At 53.2% G+C, this 19,580-nt stretch overlaps 1 protein-coding gene across 1 annotated transcript; it reads right to left on the bottom strand.

Annotated features, from left to right (window-relative positions):
- Nucleotides 1-3,680: 3,680 nt before the first annotated feature.
- On the bottom strand, nt 3,681-16,467 carry LOC103101890 (zinc finger protein 184-like). Its single transcript, XM_056796521.1, has 3 exons — nt 15,965-16,467; nt 8,013-9,480; nt 3,681-6,927 (listed from the first exon to the last, which is right to left on the bottom strand). The coding sequence occupies exon 2, from the start codon at nt 9,464-9,466 to the stop codon at nt 8,666-8,668; it is 801 nt and encodes a 266-aa protein (XP_056652499.1). The 5' UTR covers nt 9,467-9,480; nt 15,965-16,467; the 3' UTR covers nt 3,681-6,927; nt 8,013-8,665.
- Nucleotides 16,468-19,580: the final 3,113 nt, after the last annotated feature.

The following is a 19,580-nucleotide window of genomic DNA, read 5'->3' as shown; positions in this document are numbered from 1 at the left end:
CATGGCTCTAAGGTAGCTCTGGAAAGATGAACACTCTCTGCCTAGATCAGAGGGAGAGAGTTGCTAGATGTCCTGAGGACACATGACCAATCCCACAAGACACTGTTAGGACATCTCACAGCTCTATATGCCCCTGGGTTGGTCAGATGGCCCCCAAAGGTTCGCCTGTATACAGAGTCATAAAAGAGCTGATGCCTGAACGTTCTTCCATGGGTGGAATCCCCACGACCCTACCCCAACAATTATATGGAGCCAAAGAAGTGATGATCAATTGTCTGTGTCCTGTGGATTTCTTCATGGAGAAAGACATGACGATTAGGACCTGGGTTATTTCTGCCAGAAATCACAGAAGGGATACCCCGAGGGAGTCAGGGCTTAATGGTCAAGGCAGGTAGTGCAAAGAAATAGTTAGGCACCTACAAAATACCCAGGGGCTCAAATGAACCAGTCAGGATTTATTAAGCACCTACTATGTGCCAAACCTTGTGTGAGCTTTTGAGGATACAAGTACAAAGAAAGAAAGATGCCTCCTCTGGAGTGGCAAAGAATTGGGAACTTGACGGGGCGTCCATCAATTGAGGAATGGCCGAACAAGCTGTGGTCGTAATGGAAGGCTATGGATGACCAGGATGAAATCAGAGAAACCCGAGAAGACGTCTAGGAATTGATGCCAAGTGACGGGACAGAACCAGGAGAACACCATATAGTCAGGAAAATATTGTGCCATCGAGGACAGAGCCACGATCGGCAGAGCGAGCCTCCAGAATAACAGCTCCAGGCGAGCCATCTTCCACTTTAGCTCCTTCGCGAGGTTCTCGCTGTGTGTGCGACGGGGGCCTTCAGTCACGACACAGGGGACGGCATGGAGGCTCCGTTTAATCCGTGTCGGACGGTTTGGGAGAAGACGGGGAGAGAATCTGATCGTCAGAAAACAATCGTCAACGATGGCTTCTCTGTGCCCTTGGAAAAAAATAAGATTGAATTTAAAAAGAAGGAGCTCACATTCTCAGGAGGGAGACGCGTGTTTATGTCATACACACACACTGGCAGTTCGGAGGCGCCGGCTCTGGAGCCAGGAAGACTCCTCTTCCCAAGTTCCACTCTGGCCTCAGACACGTCCTTCCTTGCTGCGTGACCCTGGGCAAGTCACTTAACACCAACTGTCTAGCTCTCGCTCCTCTTCTCTCTCAGGACCAACCGTAAGGGGTTAAGACAAAAAAAGAAGAAAAGGGGGCACGTGGGGAAAAGGGAAGGCCCCCCTCCCCCTCCCCATCTCCATCACCCCGTGGGCCAGAGGAGTCAGCCGGGAGACCGTCTCCAGGACGCGAGCGGATCCATTTGTAAAAAGTTCTTTGTCCATTTGTCTCTGAAGCTGCAGAACAGCGAATGCTGTTCAGTCCGACTCGAGGTGACCCCATTGGGAGGTTTCTTGGCAGAGATGTTGGACTGCTGCCCTTTCCTTCTCCAGCCCATTTTACAGATGAGGAAACTGAGGCCAACAAGTCGAAGTGGCTCTCCCAGGAGCGCAGTTAACAAGCGTCTCGGGCCCAATCTGAGCTCGGGAGGCCCCGGGAACATCGGGTCTGGGCCCCGACTACTCCTATAACGTGCAACAATGCCAGAGAAAGCTCCGTGCAGTTGGCTAGTCCAGGAAGGCCAGAGTTCAAATCCCACCTTAGACACTTGTAAGCCGCATGGCCTGGGTGCGTCGCTTTGTCTGTCTAAGCCTCAGTTTCCCCACCTGATCATCACAGCTCCTCCCTTACAGGGCTGTGGAGAGCATCCGGCAAGCCCTGAAGCGTGATGTCAATGGGGCCTTCTGGGCACTCGAGGGGTCGCCTTCTCCTGGGACGGCCGGACGAGGGCTCCAGGGCGGAAGCAGCCGGCAGAGGAGACTGAAGGAGGCCCAGACAGACACGCACTCGGCCTCTCCCTCCAAACTGGCCTTTGACTGTTCCTGGGCAGCAGAATGCGTCCAGCCGGCCAGCCTTTGCCCAGGCTGGGCCCTCCTCAGAGGCCTTCCCTGAGGCCCGCAGTCATTCCCCTTCCGGCGCCCCAAATTCAGTTTGTGATTTAAAAATTGTGTTCGGGTGTCCATTCCCAGGTCACCCCCCAACGCCCCGAGCAGCCGCTCCAGGGAGTGCAGGGAGCCCATGGAGCGAGCGGAGGGGCTCCTCCCACCATGGATCCCTCTTGGGCCTCCTGCGGGCCTGCACATGGAGCCTCCCAGCCTCTGGGGCCCGCCGTGGGGAGCGGCCCTGCTCCAAGACCAATTAGGAGACGGCTGGCAGCTCGCCCCTGTGGTAGCCTCTGCCCATGGGAGAGGAGGCCGCCCAGGACTCCCCGGAGTATGGGCTGCTCTTTCTCCGTTTCCTCCGTCTCTGTCTCCCTCTCTGTCCTTCCTTCTCTCTCCCTCTCTCTCTTTTCCTCCCTCCCCCCTCTTCCCCCTCCCCTTTTCTCCCTGTCTGTCTGTCTCTCTTTCTCTGTCTCCCTCTCTGTCCTTCCTTCTCTCTCCCTCTCTCTCTTTTCCTCCCTCCCCCCTCTGCCCCCTCCCCTTTTCTCCCTGTCTGTCTGTCTGTCTGTGTGTCTGTCTGTCTGTCTGTCTCTCTCGCTGGCCCTTCAGCCCCAGCCCCACAGCCATTGGCCACTCCCTAGAGAGGAAAACACACTGGTGTGAGGAAGGGGCAACCTCAAGGGACCTCGAAGGTCCACAGATGGCTGGTCCAAACCTGCACAGACACAAGGGTGTCCCCAGAGATCGCAGAGGAGCTGGCTGGGACCCATGGATGGAAGTCACCGGGTAGCAGATAGATGCCAGGGGTGGGGGGGACACTCAGAGCCCTCCAAAGCGCACTGGACTGACCAGGAAGCAGTGGGTGCCCCTCCCCGGAGGTCTTCAGGCAGGGACCAAGGACCACTGGCTCATCCTGGTGTGTTGAAGAAGCCACCCTTTGTGGCTACAGAGAGTTCTCGGGGGCTACCCAGGTCCCTTTCAACTCCAAATCTGGCTAGCATTCTCTGATGCGGAGAGATGCGGACTGTCCTTGGGGCCTCCCTTCTCTGGGGGAAATCGCATACACCTGTATTTATGTACAACACATCTACAGGACTTTCTTAAAGCACAGGCAGGTCTGAACATGGCAGCCCCTCTCTGTAAACTCCAGGGGCTCCCTATTGCCTCCGGGATCAATTAGAAGCTCCTATTGGCATCTAGAGCCCTTTGTGCTCCCTTCTCTTCCTGTCTGTGCCTTACCTCACACGTGGACCAGTTAGGGATGTGCCAATAATTGATGAAAAACAAGTATGCCAGGAGACACCTTTTCTGACTCTTTATCTTCTGTCTTGAAAGCAGTATTGGGTATGGATTGGCTCCAAAGCAGAAGAGCAGTAAGGGCTGGGCAATGGGGGCTAAGTGACTTGCCCAGGGTCATACAGCTAGGAAGTGGCAGAGGCCAGATTTGAACCCAGAACTCCAGGCTCCAAGCCTGACTCTCCATCGACTGAGCCATCCAGCTGCCCTCAAAATACCCATTTCAGTTTAATCAGCAGCATGCTTGTTTCCCATATCACTTTCTTGAGCCTAGACAGTGGAAGAATTAAATTTTAATGGTTCAACTAAAATATATGAAAATTATAATATGATAGTTGCCGATTTAAAGTATTATTGCAAAAAGTTGAAATGATTTTTAATAGCTTTTATTTACAAAAGAGGTAGAGTGAAAGTAGAGAAATGCAGAAAGGTAGACATTTAGCCTGTCTATCTAAATATTGCTCTGTTGCTAGACTCAGCCAGGACTTGCTGACCTTCAGCTGGCATTAAACTCCCTTCAGAAGACAGGAAGTTACGATCCACTCACCCAAGTTCCCTCCAAGAGGCGGGTCAAGATGATGACTCAAACTGAAGGTGACTCCTGAAGCCCACTTTCTTCCTTGATTTGACCTTCTTCTAGAAGCTGACTTGCTTCTTAAAGCCAACTTCCTTCTTGGAGGAACCACTTCTCACCTTCTGGAGAGGTGAATACTCATCAAAAGGGTTCACAAATTCCTGACTGACTGAGTGTAAATTCTCACTTCCTGGCTGATTGAGTTGAAAGGGTGGAGAGCTCCTCCACCTAGTGCTAAGGAGGTTAAAAGTTCAAGCTTTTGTTGATTCAATTCAAAAGTGACAAAGAGAGTTAATCCTGTCTTCACAATCTAGTAAGGTACAAAGTAGAGGTACTTAAGTTATTGTTAGCCAAAGTGTTAACTCAAATAGACAAAGGGAATAAAGGATTCCCATTCACAAATGTAAACATAGAACAAAGAATTCCCTTTTACAAGTCAACAAAATAGTAAGTCTAACCCCTGATTGGAGTGTTTGCTGATTTTAAGGGAACAACAACTTTATGGAGCTGGTCTGAGTTGGTTTCAGACACCTTTTCCAGGGTGTTTTCTTCTGTGTTTCTACTCCCACAGTTCTTTCTTTGGATGTGAATAGCATTCTTTCTCATAAGTCCCTCAGGATTGTCCTGGATCATTACATTGATGCTAGTAGAGAAGTCTATTACATTCTATTGTGCCACAATGTATCCGTTTCTGTGTACAATGTTGTTCTGGTTCTGCTCCTTTCACTAAACATCACTTCCTGGAGGTCGTTCCAGTCTCCATGGAATTTCTCCACTTTATTATTCCTTTGAGCACAATAGTATTCCATCACCAACAGATACCACAATTTGTTCAGCCATTCCCCAATGGAAGGGCATCCCCTCATTTTCAATTTTTTTTTGGCACCAGAAAGAATGTGGCTATAAATATTTTTGTGCAGAATTTTTCCCCATTATCTCTTTCGGGTACAAACCCAGCAGTGTTATGGCTGGATAAAAGGGCAGACAGTTCTTTAAAGCCCTTTAGGCATAGTTCCAAATTACATTCCTTAATGACTAGATCAATTCATAGTTCCACCAGCAATGCATTCCAATGTGTTACAATTTTGCCACAACCCCTCCAACATTATTTTCCTATACTGTCATACTGGCCAGTCTGCTAGGTGTGAGGTGGCACTTCACAGTTGTTTTGATTCGCATTTCTCTAATTATGAGAGACTTAGAACCTATTTTTTCAGGTGTATATTGATAGTTTTGATTTCTTCATCTGAAAACTGCCTATTCATGCCCATTTACCAATTGGGGAATGGCTTGATTTTCTGTACAATTGACTTAGCTTTTTGTAAATTTGAGAAATTAGACCTTTGTCAGAGATTTTTGTTATAAAGATCCCCCCCCCCCAATTTGTTGCTTCCCTTCTAATTTTGGTTGCATTGGCTTTGTTTGTACAAAACCTTTTTAATGTAATCAAAATGATTCATTTTACATTTTGTAATATTCTCTCTCTCTTGCTTGGTCTACATCTTTCCTTTCCCATAGATCTGACAGGTATAATATGTCCACCTCATTTACTTATCATTTCCCTCTTTATATTTCACCCATTCTGAGTTGATCTTGATGTAGGGTGGGAGGTGTTGATCCAAACCCAATCTCTCCCATGCTGTCCTCCAATTTCCCGGCAGTTTTTGTCACATAGTGGGTTCTTGTCCCCAAAGCTGGGACCTTTGGGTTCATCAAACCCTGTCTTGCTGAGGTCACTTACCCCAAGCCTACTCCATTGATCTCCCCTTCTCCCTCTTAGCCAGTACCATGTTGCTTTGATGGTCACCATTCGTGGTGCCGTTTAAGGTCTGGTGCCGCTCCGTTGTTATTCTTAAATAAGATTTTATTTTCTTCACGCTTGCATGTAAAAATAATTTCTGAACAATCTTCTTTAGAGGATTTGGAGTTCCAAATTCTCTCCTTTCCTCCCTCCCTCCATTTCTTCCTCCCTGAGAAAATAAGTGATGTGATACGAGATGCTTCGTGCCCAGCCTCTACTTTGGGAACCCCAGTGAAGGGGGATTCACTGCTGGAAAGGGGAAGTGCTTTACTTCTAGGTCGTCATCGGCTCTCGCCAGTATTTGCAACAGGAGTCGAGCAGGGGCAAGCACGCCTTCACAGGCCCCTCCGGGCCAGGACTGAGCCAAGCAGCGTCTCCGCCGTATCCCGGACGAGTGGTTTCCTGCCCTTCACATGAGGGTTCGCAGGACCCTCCAAGGCAGCTCTCCCTGGTTTGAGGAATCGGGATGTACAAGGATCCGAGAGGCCTGGGACAAGCGGCCAAACAGCGAGAGCTGGAAGGGATCGGCGGTCACGAGGTCCGGGAGAGATCTGAAGCCAAGCCTTCTCCACTGCATTCCAGGAGGGAGAAAGGGAAAGGTCTCTGCCGAGGCCCCGCGATCCGCCCTAGTGAGTGGAGGATCTTCGGGTCTGAGTGGACCGCCAGCTCGGTGCGCGTCAGCCCTGTGCTAGAAAGCCTCCACACCGTCGAGGGAGGGCCTGGTGAGCTGGTGTTCGCTCGTCCGAAGGGGGGCGGGACGAGGCGGCTCTCTCCAAGCCTTCAAAGGGGTGCATGAGCTCTGCTGGGTCGGGGGGAGGGGGCGAGAATGAGGAGGGGGACACCGGGGAACTTCGGGCTGCTCCCTCTTGCTGCCACTCCACTCCCCACGTGCCAGGGGCTGCCCCACAGCCTCTTCAGGCCGTCCCCTGCCCCTCCTGACTTGGCTCTCAGCTCCAACCAGTTTGGACTGTCTCCTCCGCCGTCCTCCCCGTTCTCTACCACCTACCCAGAAGAGCCTCCCTCGTTTGCTGGGCAACATCTTGGCCATCCAGCAGCTCCTTCTAGGCTTAGTTCTCATGCCGGCTTTTGCTCTCCCCATAATGACAATGTGTCAAACCGACATGTCCTGCGTCTGCCTCTGGAACCTCCTCCATCCCTGGGCCTCCACTCCAGGGTGCCTCCTCCAAGAAGCCTTCCCGGATCACCCCTCCTCCTTCGGACAAAGTCTTCCTGATGTCAAGCCTGAATTGATAGGAAAAGAATGTGCGTCAAATCAGGGCGTCTAGCCCGCTTCTGCTTGTTGGGGCCCATGTTGGTCCCATTCAACAACGTGAACAACAGCAGGGACTTTGGGGCCACAAACAGGGGCCTGGTCCTGCTCTGAAGGTTCCCACGTCTGCCATTTTGTCTCTAGCGTTGGAGGGGAAAGCACCGCGGCCTGGCCAAGCCTCCGGGGCTCTGCTGCTCCCTAGCCAATAGCCCACTGGGCCACCATTTCACAGGGGCCCAAATTCCCTTATGGGAAAAAAAGGCAGGAGAGGGATGGCTAGAGACTGAGCATCTCCAGGGCCATCGGGACTCTCCACTTCCTGACTGAAGCTCTCACTGGTCAATGACACTTTGGAAGTTTGGCATTATGGGAAAATGGAGGGGGGGAGGAGGGAGGAAGGAGGGAAGGAAGGAAGGAAGGGAGGGAGGGAGGAAATGAGGGAGGGAGGGAGGGAGGGAGGGAGGGAGGGAGGGAGGGAGGAAGAGAGGAAGGGAGGAAGGGAGGGAGGAAGGGAGGAAGGAAGGAAGGAAGGAAGGAAGGAAGGAAGGAAGGAAGGAAGGAAGGAAGGAAGGAAGGAAGGAAGGAAGGAAGGAAGGAAGGAAGGAAGGAAGGAAGGAAGAGAGGAAGGGAGGAAGGAAGGAAGGAAGGAAGAGAGGAAGGGAGGAAGGGAGGAAGGGAGGAAATGAGGGAGGGAAGAGGGAAGGAGGGAGGGAGGGAGGGAGGGAGGAAGAGGGAACATTTATCTAATACCTACTATTTTTCAGGCACTGTGTTTATGCTTTAAAAATATCTCTCATTTGATCTTTACAAGAATCCTGAATGGTATTACCTGTTATTACCCCCATTTTACAGTTGAGGAAAGTGAGCTAGCATCAGTGAAATGACTTGCCCAGAGTCATAAGGCTGAGAAGTGTCTGAGGCTGCCCTTCTCAGTGGGTTGTGGAATCTGGGGCGCAATCTGGCTCTGGTTGTCTTGCTTTGTGAGTTGGGGCATGTCCCAACTTTGTGCATCAACTTGCACATCTCTAAAATGGGGATGACAACACCATCTACCTACCTTCCAGAGGTGTGGACCTTCCTGCACGATATCAATGACTTATTCCTGGCACCAATTCTGGGCGATTCGGGGAGCTGAGGACAGCAACAGCCTTGTGCTGCCCAGACTGCACAGACTCCAGGGTCCAAGGTTACACAGTACACTGATGTTTCTTTGCCTTTGCTGATCCCTGGGTCATTCCCCGCCGCAGAAGGGAAGCTCCTCGAGGGCAGGGATTTTTTTTTGCTTTGGTCTTTGAGTCTACAAAAACTAGCCCAGTGCCTGGCATACAGCAGGGGTTTAATAAATGTTTGTGGAACTTCATGTTGGAAGCAGGACTTGAACACAGGTCTTTGTGCTTGGAACTCCATTCTCTGGGCACTAAGTCACAGGATTTGTCACGACGGAAGCCCCTTGCTCATTCCCTAAATGGGGATGAATGAATGGGATGAATGGCCGTCCCTGCATGGCAGAGTTAAGCAGCAGGAAGGGATCCTGGCCATCATGGATTCTTAGCTTTCCAGCTGAAGGAAGGCTCGCCTCGCATTCATCTTGTTGAATCCTCCCTTAGTGGTTGAGGGAATGGAGGCAGGAGGCCGCAGACCCAGGACCAGAAGCCGAGTCGGAGCCCGCGGCTTCTGCTCAGCCCAAGCCGGTGTGGCGCCGAGCCATTGCTAGGCTTTCTCTCCCGAGTGGGTCCTCTGGTGTCGGGTGAGGGTGGAGAACTGGCTGAAGGCCTTCCCGCAGGCGCTGCACGCGTGGGGCTTCTCTCCGGTGTGGACGATGCGGTGCTGAGTCAGGGTGGAGCGGAGGCGGAAGGCTTTCCCACACACGCGGCACTGGTGGGGCCTCTCTCCGGTGTGGATCCTCCGGTGCTGAGTCAGGTAGGTGTTCCGGCTGAAGGCCTTCCCGCAGTGCTGGCACCGGAAGGGCCTCTCTCCGCTGTGCGTTATCTGGTGCTGGATGAGGGACGAGCTGTGTCTGAAGAGTTTCCCACACGCAGAACACTCATAGGGTCTGCTTCCCACATGCATCCTCTGGTGTCGAAAAAGGTTGGAGCGGAGACGGAAGGCCTTCCCGCACTCGCTGCACGCGTGGGGCTTGGCTCGGCCGTGGGCTGGCGGCTGTTCCAGCAGGCCAGAGATCTGCCTAACGCCTTCGGCACGCGTTTCACACGGACGGGGTCTCCCTCGGAGAGGCTCTGTGTGAGCCAGGTCTGAGCTCAGATCGAAGCGCCTCCCAAAGTCCCCGTGGGGTCCTCTCTCGTCCTCGGGGGCTTTTGCTTGACGGACTCCTAACTGCCTGATACCTTCTCTCTCCCAGAAGACAGATTCGTCCTGGGTTCGAGCTGTGCAGTCTGCCTTCTGACCACATTTGGGGCCCCCGAGCCTGGGCCTTGCGGGCTCTTCCAGCGTTGCTTCCTGGGATTCGTCTTCCGAAAAGTGGGGCTTTGGAGGCGACTCATTCGCCTCCATAGTAGTCTTTGGGGCTGAATGAAAAGGAAAAGAAGAACGTCACCAAAATATCTCTTGGCCAGGAAAATGAAAGCCAGGGAATGGGGAAAGTTAGGACGGAAAGAGTAAAAGAAAGGAGACCCGGCTCTGCCACCAGCCTTCCTACGGATGACCTCCCTCTCTCTGGCCTTGGGTTGTTCCTTGGCCAAAGGAGCGGTTGGGCTGACGGAACTCAGGTCTAATCTCCTTTGGTGCTTTGGATAAGACCAGAAAGGCACTTCTCTACCATTCGGGCTATGAGAAACGACCTGGAGGAGTCCAGGAAAACCTGGAAAGACTTACATGAACTGATGCAAAGTGAAGTGAGAAGAACCAAGACAAGGACCTTATCAAGGAACAGCAACACTGTATGATAATCAACTGCGAATGATGTAGCTACTCCTAGCGATCCAAGAGAATTCCAAAGGCTCGGGATAGAAGAGGTTCTCCATAAGATCGGGTGAAGTAAGGTTCTCCCGGTTCTGCTTATTTCCCTCTGCATCAGTTCCCACAGATCTTTCCAGCTTTTCCTGAAATCATTTCACTGACCATTTCTAATAGCACAATAGTATCCCGTCACCAACATGTACAGAATTTGTCCAGCCATTCCTCCTCGGAGAGCAGCCCCTCCATATCCCATTCTTTGCCACGGTGGCTATAAATACTTTTGTACAAGTAGGTCCTTTCCCCTTTTTTATTATCTCTTTGGGGTAGACCCAGTAATGGTATTTTTTTTTATTGGATCAAAGAATTTGCAGCTTTATAGTCCTTTGGGCATAGTTCCAAATTGGCCTCCAGAATGGTTGGATCAGTTCACAACGCCACCAATAAGGAATGCTAGCTTTAACAATAAGAGAAGACAAAGACATCAAAGGAATTGGATTAGGGAAGGAGGAAACAAAGCTATCACTCTTTGCAGAGGATATGATAGTATACTTAGAGTATCCCAGGGAATCAACCAAGAAACTTGGAAGAAAATCAACAATTTTAGCAAGGTTGCAGGTTATAAAATAAACCCACTAAATCACCAGCATAATAAGGGCCAACAGCAAGAGAGAAAGAGAAATTCCAATTATACATTTTGTACAAAAGCCTAGATCTATCTGTCAATACAAACCCAAAACTATATGAACACAATTACAAAACAAGTTTTACCCAACTAAAACCATTGAAAAATCAATGGAAAAAGCATTAATTGCTCATGGGTAGGCTGAGCCAACATAATAATAATGACAATTTTACTTAAATTAATTTACCTATTAAGTGTCACACCAAGCAAACTACCAAATAATTATTTCATGTAGCTAGAAAAAGTAAAAATAATAATTCATCTAGAACAATAAGAAGGTCAAGAATATCGAGGAAAATAATGGGAAAAATATGGAGGGGGCCCTACCTGTATTAAGAAGTGGCAATCATCCCAACCATCTGGGGCTGTCTAAGAAACAGAGTAGTGGCTTAATGGAACAGATCAGGCCCTTGCCACCCAGCAAGAAATGACCCTAATAACCGAGGGTTTCATACCCAAAGACACCAGCTTTGGGGGAGAAGAACTCACTATCTGACAAAAACTGCTGAAAAAACTGGAGAAAAGTATGGCAGGAGCTAGTCATAGATCAATATGTCGCATCATATGCCAAGAGAAAGCCAAATGGATACATGACTTAGAACTAAAGGGTGATATCACAAACAAATTAGAGGAGCAGAGCATAACTGACCTCTAGGAATTGTGGATAAGGGGTGAATTTAGGGCCAATAAGATATAAGAGAACATTCGTAGGTAGAAAATGGTTAATTTTTGAATGCATTAAATTTTAAAAAGGTTTTGCATAAATACAATCAATGCAACCTCAAGATTATAAGGGAAAGAAAAACCATTTTGAGAGCAAATGTCTCTTGGCCAAAAGGTCTCAAGTAGATAGAGAAGTGAGTCAAAGTACAAGAACACAAAGCATTTCCCAAGTGGCAGATGGTCAAAGGACATGAGCAGGCAATTCTCAGATGAAGAAATCAAAGCTATCTATTGTCACATGAAAACGTGCTCCAAATCGTTATTGACTAGAGAAAGACCAATCAAAACACCTTTTAGAGACTGCCTCCTACCTGTCAGATTGGCTAAAAGATAAAGAAAGGAAACGGATAAATGCTGGCGGGGACGCCGAAAAATCAAGACACTAATACGCTGTTGGTGGAGTTGTGAGCCGCACCGCCATTATGGAGAGTAACATGGAATCATGCCCCGAGGGCCGTGAACCGAGGCAGACCCTTTGACGGCCTCCCAAACCACTGCTAGGTCCATGTCCCAAAGAGATCAAAGATGGCGGGAAGGATCTTCTTGGACAAATTATTTCTAGCAGCTCTTTTCATGGTGGCAAAGAATTGGAAATGAGGGGACGTCCGTCCATTGGGCAATGGCTGAACTGGTTGCGATATACGATTCTAATGGAATACTCTGCGCCCTAAGAAATGGTGGGCAGGATGATTCAGGAAACCCCGGAAAGACTTGTATGCGCAGAACCAGGAGAACACTAGGCAGGATCAGAGATATTGCGACAATGAGTAAGTGGGAGGGTGGATCTGAACACAGGCCCAGCACTCTGCCCACTGCCTCCAGCTCCTCCCCTACACGTGGGCCCCAGTCACAGCAGCTGACGGGGCACCCTCATCCTCCACACCTTTCCTTTCCCACTCCCCTTGGTGGCACAGAGGGCAGGCCCTCCTGGGGGCAGGAGCGACCTTTGACCCTTCCTCATGGGGTGGCCCAGAGGCAGGAAGCAAGTCGGAGATTGTGGCGCCACTGGAGCAGGGACAGCCAAGGCCAGGAGGGAGCCGTGGGGACCTCGGACCATGGACCCCCAGAGCTAGAATGGCTGTTGGAGCCTGAGTGCAGAGCAGCAGGGCGGAGAGGCCTTGGGGAAGGCCCTTGGGCCCTCCGCCATCTTGGCGGCCTCTAGCTGGCTCTGAGCGGGCACCCACAGCCCCGGACTCCATTCCCTCCCTGTGGCCCAACGCCCCACGCCCCAGCCCAGTTTCTGGTCAGTCTCTGTGGGAAGGGCCACCCCTGGCCATGCCTCTCCTCATCTGCACCCAGGAACCCCCTATGAGCTTTCACTCCCATCTAGGACACTTGGGGAGCGGCTTTGGGCCAGGGTTCTAGCCTTGTTCTAGGTCTCCCAGGTAGGGAACCCAGCTTTGTCACTGGCAACTCTGGGAAGTCAGCGGGGCCTCACGGATCCCCGGGATCCTCCCTGGGGGCCCTCCATCTGCCCTTTGGGCCCGGATCTGGGCCGCCGTCCTGCCGCTCCCTCTGGACCCTCCCGTGGGGCGAGAGCAGGCCTGACCCTGGGGAGGAAGAGAGGCAGGGAGCGCCTCTGGGTGGGCGGCTCTGAGGCCGCCCGGCCTGCCCTCCTGACCAGGAGGAATCTCTCCAAGAGCCCCTGCCTCTGGCCTCCACGCTGCCCGCCTCTCCCTCTGCCCGCCAGAGACTCGGCTCCTGCCTGCCTGAGAGAACCAGCAGCAGCTGGCACGGCTGCCTGGCACTGCCCATGCTGCGAGCCCGCCCCGCTGGCAAGGCAGGAGATGCTCCCCGGGTGCGGCAGCGGCTACCAGCTCGGTTGTGGCAGGGGCTCCGATGGCGAGATGGGGCGCAGCCCAGCCTCGCTAGGGATCGTGGGAGGCCCGGTGCCCACAGAGGGCATCCCACCCCCTTCACCAGGGCAGGGAGGCCGCCCGCCCGCTCCGGGGCCTGACAGATACAGTCACCCCCGGACCCTCTCTGAGCATTGGGAAACTCCCCCTCCATACCGAACCCTTTGGGACTTGTGGCCAAGGACACTGGGGAAAGCGAGGCAGGAGGATCTCTGAGCACCTCCCAGCGCTCTCCAGACAGGGATCTCTGAGCACCTCCTTCCCTCTCTCCAGCCAGAGATCTCTGAGCACCTCCTTCCCTCTCTCCAGCCAGGGATCTCTGAGCACCTCCTTCCCTCTCTCCAGCCAGGGATCTCTGAGCACCTCCCATTGCTATCCAGCCAGGGATCTCCGAGCACCTCCCAGGGCTCTCCAGCCAGGGATCTCCGAGCACCTCCTTCCCTCTCTCCAGCCAGGGATCTCTGAGCACCTCCCAGCGCTCTCCAGCCAGGGATCTCCGAGCACCTCCCAGCGCTCTCCAGCCAGAGATCTCTGAGCACCTCCCAGCGCTCTCCAGCCAGGGATCTCCGAGCACCTCCCAGCGCTCTCCAGCCAGAGATCTCTGAGCACCTCCCAGCGCTCTCCAGCCAGGGATCTCCGAGCACCTCCCAGGGCTCTCCAGCCAGGGATCTCCGAGCACCTCCTTCCCTCTCTCCAGCCAGGGATCTCTGAGCACCTCCCAGCGCTCTCCAGCCAGAGATCTCTGAGCACCTCCCAGCGCTCTCCAGCCAGGGATCTCCGAGCACCTCCCAGCGCTCTCCAGCCAGAGATCTCTGAGCACCTCCCAGCGCTCTCCAGCCAGAGATCTCTGAGCACCTCCCAGCGTTCTCCAGCCAGGGATCTCCGAGCACCTCCCAGGGCTCTCCAGCCAGGGATCTCTGAGCACCTCCCAGCGCTCTCCAGCCAGAGATCTCTGAGCACCTCCCAGCGCTCTCCAGCCAGAGATCTCTGAGTACCTCCCAGCGCTCTCCAGCCAGGGATCTCCGAGCACCTCCCAGGGCTCTCCAGCCAGGGATCTCTGAGCACCTCCCAGCGCTCTCCAGACAGAGATCTCTGAGCACCTCCTTTCCTCTCTCCAGCCAGGGATCTCTGAGCACCTCCCAGCGCTCTCCAGACAGAGATCTCTGAGCACCTCCTTTCCTCTCTCCAGACAGGGATCTCTGAGCACCTCCCAGCGCTCTCTCCAGACAGAGATCTCTGAGCACCTCCTTCCCTCTCTCCAGACAGGGATCTCTGAGCACCTCCCAGCGCTCTCTCCAGACAGAGATCTCCGAGCACCTCCTTCCCTCTCTCCAGACAGGGATCTCCGAGCACCCCCCAGCGCTCTCCAGCCAGGGATCTCCGAGCACCTCCTTCCCTCTCTCCAGCCAGGAATCTCTGAGCACCTCCCAGCGCTCTCCAGCCAGGGATCTCCGAGCACCTCCTTCCCTCTCTCCAGACAGGTATCTCCAAGCACCTCCTTCCCTCTCTCCAGCCAGGGATCTCTGAGCACCTCCCAGCGCTCTCTCCAGACAGGAATCTCTGAGCACCTCCCAGCACTCTCCAGCCAGGGATCTCCGAGCACCTCCCAGCGCTCTCCAGCCAGGGATCTCTGAGCACCTCCCAGGGCTCTCCAGACAGGGATCTCCGAGCACCTCCCAGCGCTCTCCAGCCAGAGATCTCTGAGCACCTCCTTCCCTCTCTCCAGCCAGGGATCTCCGAGCACCTCCTTCCCTCTCTCCAGACAGGGATCTCTGAGCACCTCCCAGCGCTCTCCAGCCAGAGATCTCTGAGCACCTCCCAGGGCTCTCTCCAGCCAGGGATCTCTGAGCACCTCCTTCCCTCTCTCCAGACAGGGATCTCCGAGCACCTCCCAGCGCTCTCTCCAGACAGGGATCTCTGAGCACCTCCCAGCGCTCTCCAGCCAGAGATCTCTGAGCACCTCCCAGCGCTCTCCAGACAGAGATCTCTGAGCACCTCCCAGGGCTCTCCAGACAGGGATCTCTGAGCACCTCCTTCCCTCTCTCCAGACAGGGATCTCTGAGCACCTCCCAGCGCTCTCCAGCCAGAGATCTCTGAGCACCTCCCAGCGCTCTCCAGACAGGGATCTCTGAGCACCTCCCAGGGCTCTCTCCAGCCAGAGATCTCTGAGCACCTCCCAGGGCTCTCTCCAGCCAGGGATCTCTGAGCACCTCCTTCCCTCTCTCCAGACAGGGATCTCCGAGCACCTCCCAGCGCTCTCTCCAGACAGGGATCTCTGAGCACCTCCCAGCGCTCTCCAGCCAGAGATCTCTGAGCATCTCCCAGCGCTCTCCAGCCAGAGATCTCTGAGCACCTCCCAGCGCTCTCCAGACAGAGATCTCTGAGCATCTCCCAGCGCTCTCCAGCCAGAGATCTCTGAGCACCTCCCAGCGCTCTCCAGACAGAGATCTCCGAGCACCTCCCAGCGCTCTCCAGCCAGAGATCTCTGAGCACCTCCCAGCGCTCTCCAGCCAGAGATCTCTGAGCACCTCCCAGCGCTCTCCAGCCAGGGATCTCTGAGCACCTCCTTCCCTCTCTCCAGCCAGGGATCTCTGAGCACCTCCCAGCGCTCTCCAGCCAGAGATCTCTGAGCACCTCCCAGCGCTCTCCAGCCAGAGATCTCTGAGCACCTCCCAGGGCTCTCCAGGCAGGGATCTCCGAGCACCTCCTTCCCGCTCTCCAGCCAGGGATCTCCGAGCACCTCCCAAACTCTACCCTTCTCCCTCCGGGAATCTCTCCCCACCATCACCTCCAGGGCTGGCTGTGCTCCTTAACAGGAAGGCGGTCGCTTACCCTCTCTAAGTCGAAGGGGGTCAGCCAGCTCAGGACCCGGGCCCTGCTGAGTGACACTCTCTTGGCCTCAGTTTCCCCGCATACCAAGTGGGTTGGGATCGTGGCACCTCGGGGCTGGGTCCCGGGGATCTTCTAGCACCCTTAGTGCAGAGGGAGGTTGCGAGGGGGAGGGGCCGAGAGGGGCTTGCCAGAGGAGGTGGCTCCCTGGTGACGTCACCAACACGCTTTCGATACTCTCTCCTGATTGGTCGATTGTGGTACGCAGCGACAGCGTGGGGGGCGGGTCTAACGTAGATCCTCCCCCGGGATTGGTCCCCCTTCGGCTCCCGGCGCCTTAGCATCACCATTGCGCTTGCACGCCGAGCCCAGTCTGCCCACAGAGCCCACGGGGCTCTAGAGCCTCTTGGGACCACGTCTAAGCTCTGCGTCTCCTTCTCCTGGACACCCGCAGGGGGGTATGGGAGGGAGCTGTCTCCATGGCAACAGGATTTCGCCAGTGCGCATGTCTGTATTGGGGTCCATCAGAGCAACGGCTCCAGGGATCTCCATGGCAACCCCTAGGACGCGCGGGCGGCAGCCAAAGCGGACACCACGTGGAGGCGTCTCCTATGCCCCTCCTCCCCGTTCTGGGGCTCGGTTTTTGGGTCAGATGGGCGGTCCCCGGAGCACTCCCTGTTCCTACAACGAGGGGCTGGGCTGGGGGCAGCCCATGAAATGGCCGGCCTTCGGGCACTGCATGAATCCGCGGCTGGGTCTTGGAACTTAGCAGGCTCTGGGAGGACTTCCGGAATCAGGGCGGGCCTGGAGGGTCCGCCTGATGGCCTTCGGGGCATTGTGTTCCTCCCTGGGCCCCGGGTACCACACACCATAGGCGCTTAATAAATGTCTGCACGGGGGAGGGAGGGCAGGATGGCTCGGGGGAAGGCACAAGGTCCTTCTCTCCAATACAGGCACTTCCCTGGCCTGGCCCCTGCCCTGGGAGCATCACCGAGGGGAGGACTCGTGCCCTAGGAGTGTTGGGGCCCCGGGCCAGGCCCTCCCGAGAGCTGCTGAGGATGGCACTTCGACTGTTGGACCTCCCCAGTCCGTGCGTTATTCCAGCCCCTCGCTAAGGCTCTATGGTCTGCCGGGAAGGGAGGGGCTATAGCCATCCCGTTTTACAGAGGAGGAAACTGAGGGAGACAGAGATGAGGTGAGGTGCCTGAAGCTGAATTCGAATTCAGGCCTCTGGAGTCACAGGAATCTGAGAACATCTTTGGAGGATTACTATTGAGAGTCCTAAGAAGGCAGGCCACCCTTATGCGTGCCCCAGCAGTCCCTGGGCAGGGGAATGGAAAGTTGGGGCCAGTGCTTAGAATACTGTGTGCATTTGCCTGGTGGCTTGCTCATTCATTCTAAAGGGAGTTGAAGGGACAAGGAAGGGGGAAGGAGGAAGTTTTCATCTCTCCAGAGCCACTAAAATCTACCCAAGGTTCAGAGGAGACAAAAATCGAAGGCAGGAACCAATAGGAAGTCCCAGGGCCACCAACATAAGTGTACAGAAGGAGAAGCAGCAAGCCAGGGTCCACGTGTGACCTCGAGGTGTCAATGGTACTTGGTGGAATGGGCCCCCAGCCTGGAATGTGCTGCTTTATTCAAAGGAAACCAGATGATTGGTTAGATATGAAAAAGAGGCCCCAGTGGGATGACAAGGAAAGCATTAAGTGCCAGCTATTATTCTGGAGAGGGAAGCCAGGAACTGGAGAGGACAAGGGGTGTGGAGAGAGTTTGGGTGAAGATCAAAGGAGGGCACAGCCATCCAGCCCCTGGGATATACTACAGAAAGAAGAGGGCCTCTGGAAACGCCACCCACCTGGCAGAGAAGAAGAATGCAATAGGATCAGGAGGCTATAGCTTTTGAGCCATCTCTCTGAGCTCTTCCTCTGTCAAATGGAGAGAAGCCGATGATTTGCCCAAATGGTAACATCACTCTTCAGAAAATGGAGGGTTCAGCAAGGGGGATAATGGGGAACAACAAGGGATTGCCTGATATCTGGGCAGGAGGGACTGTGCCTTCCAGGGGACTGTGATAAAGGAGAAGTGGGGCCTGCCAAGAGAGACTTGTAGAGATTAGATCCAAAGGGCCCAAGGGAAAGAGAACAAACTGATGGAATCAAATTCTACTGGGGAAATCGGCCGAGGAGGGATGGGAAACTCAAAACTAAAATTCCGAAGACCCAGAGAAACAGTTGTGAGGATGAAGAAAAGCTGTTTTCTGAGCAGACTGATTTGGATGCACCGAAGACTCAGCAGTTCACTCCAGTTTTCAGTCCGAGTTGGCATGTATGGATGAAAGAAGAGCACATACCAGGGAAGGCCTGCAAGAACTGTATCATCATTGCTAAAGCCCAGAATGACCTGGGGCTGGCAAGGGAGGCTGAGGACAACCAAAAGGATGTTGGAGGCAGAACGGATAGAATTGCTGCTGAGTGTGGATGCTGGCTTTTTTGAATGTTTGCTCTGCTAAGGACAATTGTCTTTAATTTTTTTAAGCCTTTACTTTCTGTCTTAGTAACAACTAAGTAAGCTAAGAGGGTTAAGTGACTTGCCCAGGGACACAGTGAAGAAGTAACTAATTTGAACCCAGATCCTCCTGATTCCAGACCTGGTGCTCTATCGGCTGTGCCCATCCAGCTGCCCCTGGACAATGGTCTTTGACCTGGATGGGACAGAACCAAAATGGATAATGGAGTTGATACCAGGATAAGGAAGAAGATGGTAAAAGAGTACCTATCCACTCTTTTTTTTTTTAAACCCTCACCTTCCATCTTGGAATCAATACTGTGTATTGGCTCCAAGGCAGAAGAGTGGTAAGGGCTAGGCAATGGGGGTTAAGTGACTTGCCCAGGGTCACACAGCTGGGAAGTGTCTGAGGCCAGATTTGAACCCAGGACCTCCCATCTCTAGGCCTGGCTCTCAATCCACTGAGCTCCCAGATGCCCACCTATCCACTCTTAATAAATTCAAGTCACTTAATCCAGAGGACTGAAATCTGAGGACCTGGGTTCTAATCCCAGGTCTGCAGAATACTAGCTATGTAACTAACTCAATCCTTCCAGACTGTGTTCCCCATCTGTAAAACAAAGGAGGTGGACTAAATGGCCTCTAAAGTCCCCTCCAGCCCTATATCTATGACCCCATGTGATTACCCAAGTCACTGTGAGTGATAAATTAAAAATGTATAGTCGATAGAAGAGATACAAACTCTGTGGCATAGTGGATAGAGCGCTACAACTTGAACAGGAGACCCGAGTTCAAATTGAACCTGAGTCCTAACTGTGATTCTGGGCAAACACTTAACCTCTGTCTCTGCCTCATCCATAAAAATGGCAACACTAATAGCACCGACTTCCCAGGGTTGTGAGGATAAAATGAGATCATATTCGTAGAGTACTTCGCAATTCAAGTGCTATATCAATGCTAGCTATTATTGTTAGCACTACTACAGGGTTGGACAAAGGCAAAATATCCTGATTTTCCAAAAATAGAATGGAATCTGCAAACTATTAGCAAACCTTTAGAAGAAACTATTGAAAAGATGAGGAATGCCTAGGAGACAATGACTTCCCAGAGCCAG

Source organism: Monodelphis domestica, chromosome 4 (assembly GCF_027887165.1).
Source record: "Monodelphis domestica isolate mMonDom1 chromosome 4, mMonDom1.pri, whole genome shotgun sequence".
NCBI lineage: Eukaryota > Metazoa > Chordata > Mammalia > Didelphimorphia > Didelphidae > Monodelphis > Monodelphis domestica.
The sequence above is the reverse complement of the archived record's forward strand: the minus strand, read 5'-3'. Positions and strand labels throughout refer to the sequence as shown.

Coding starts and splice junctions, on each gene's coding strand:
- LOC103101890 (XM_056796521.1), bottom strand. CDS start 9,466: ATGGAGGCGAATGAGTCGCCTCCAAAGCCCCACTTTTCGGAAGACGAA.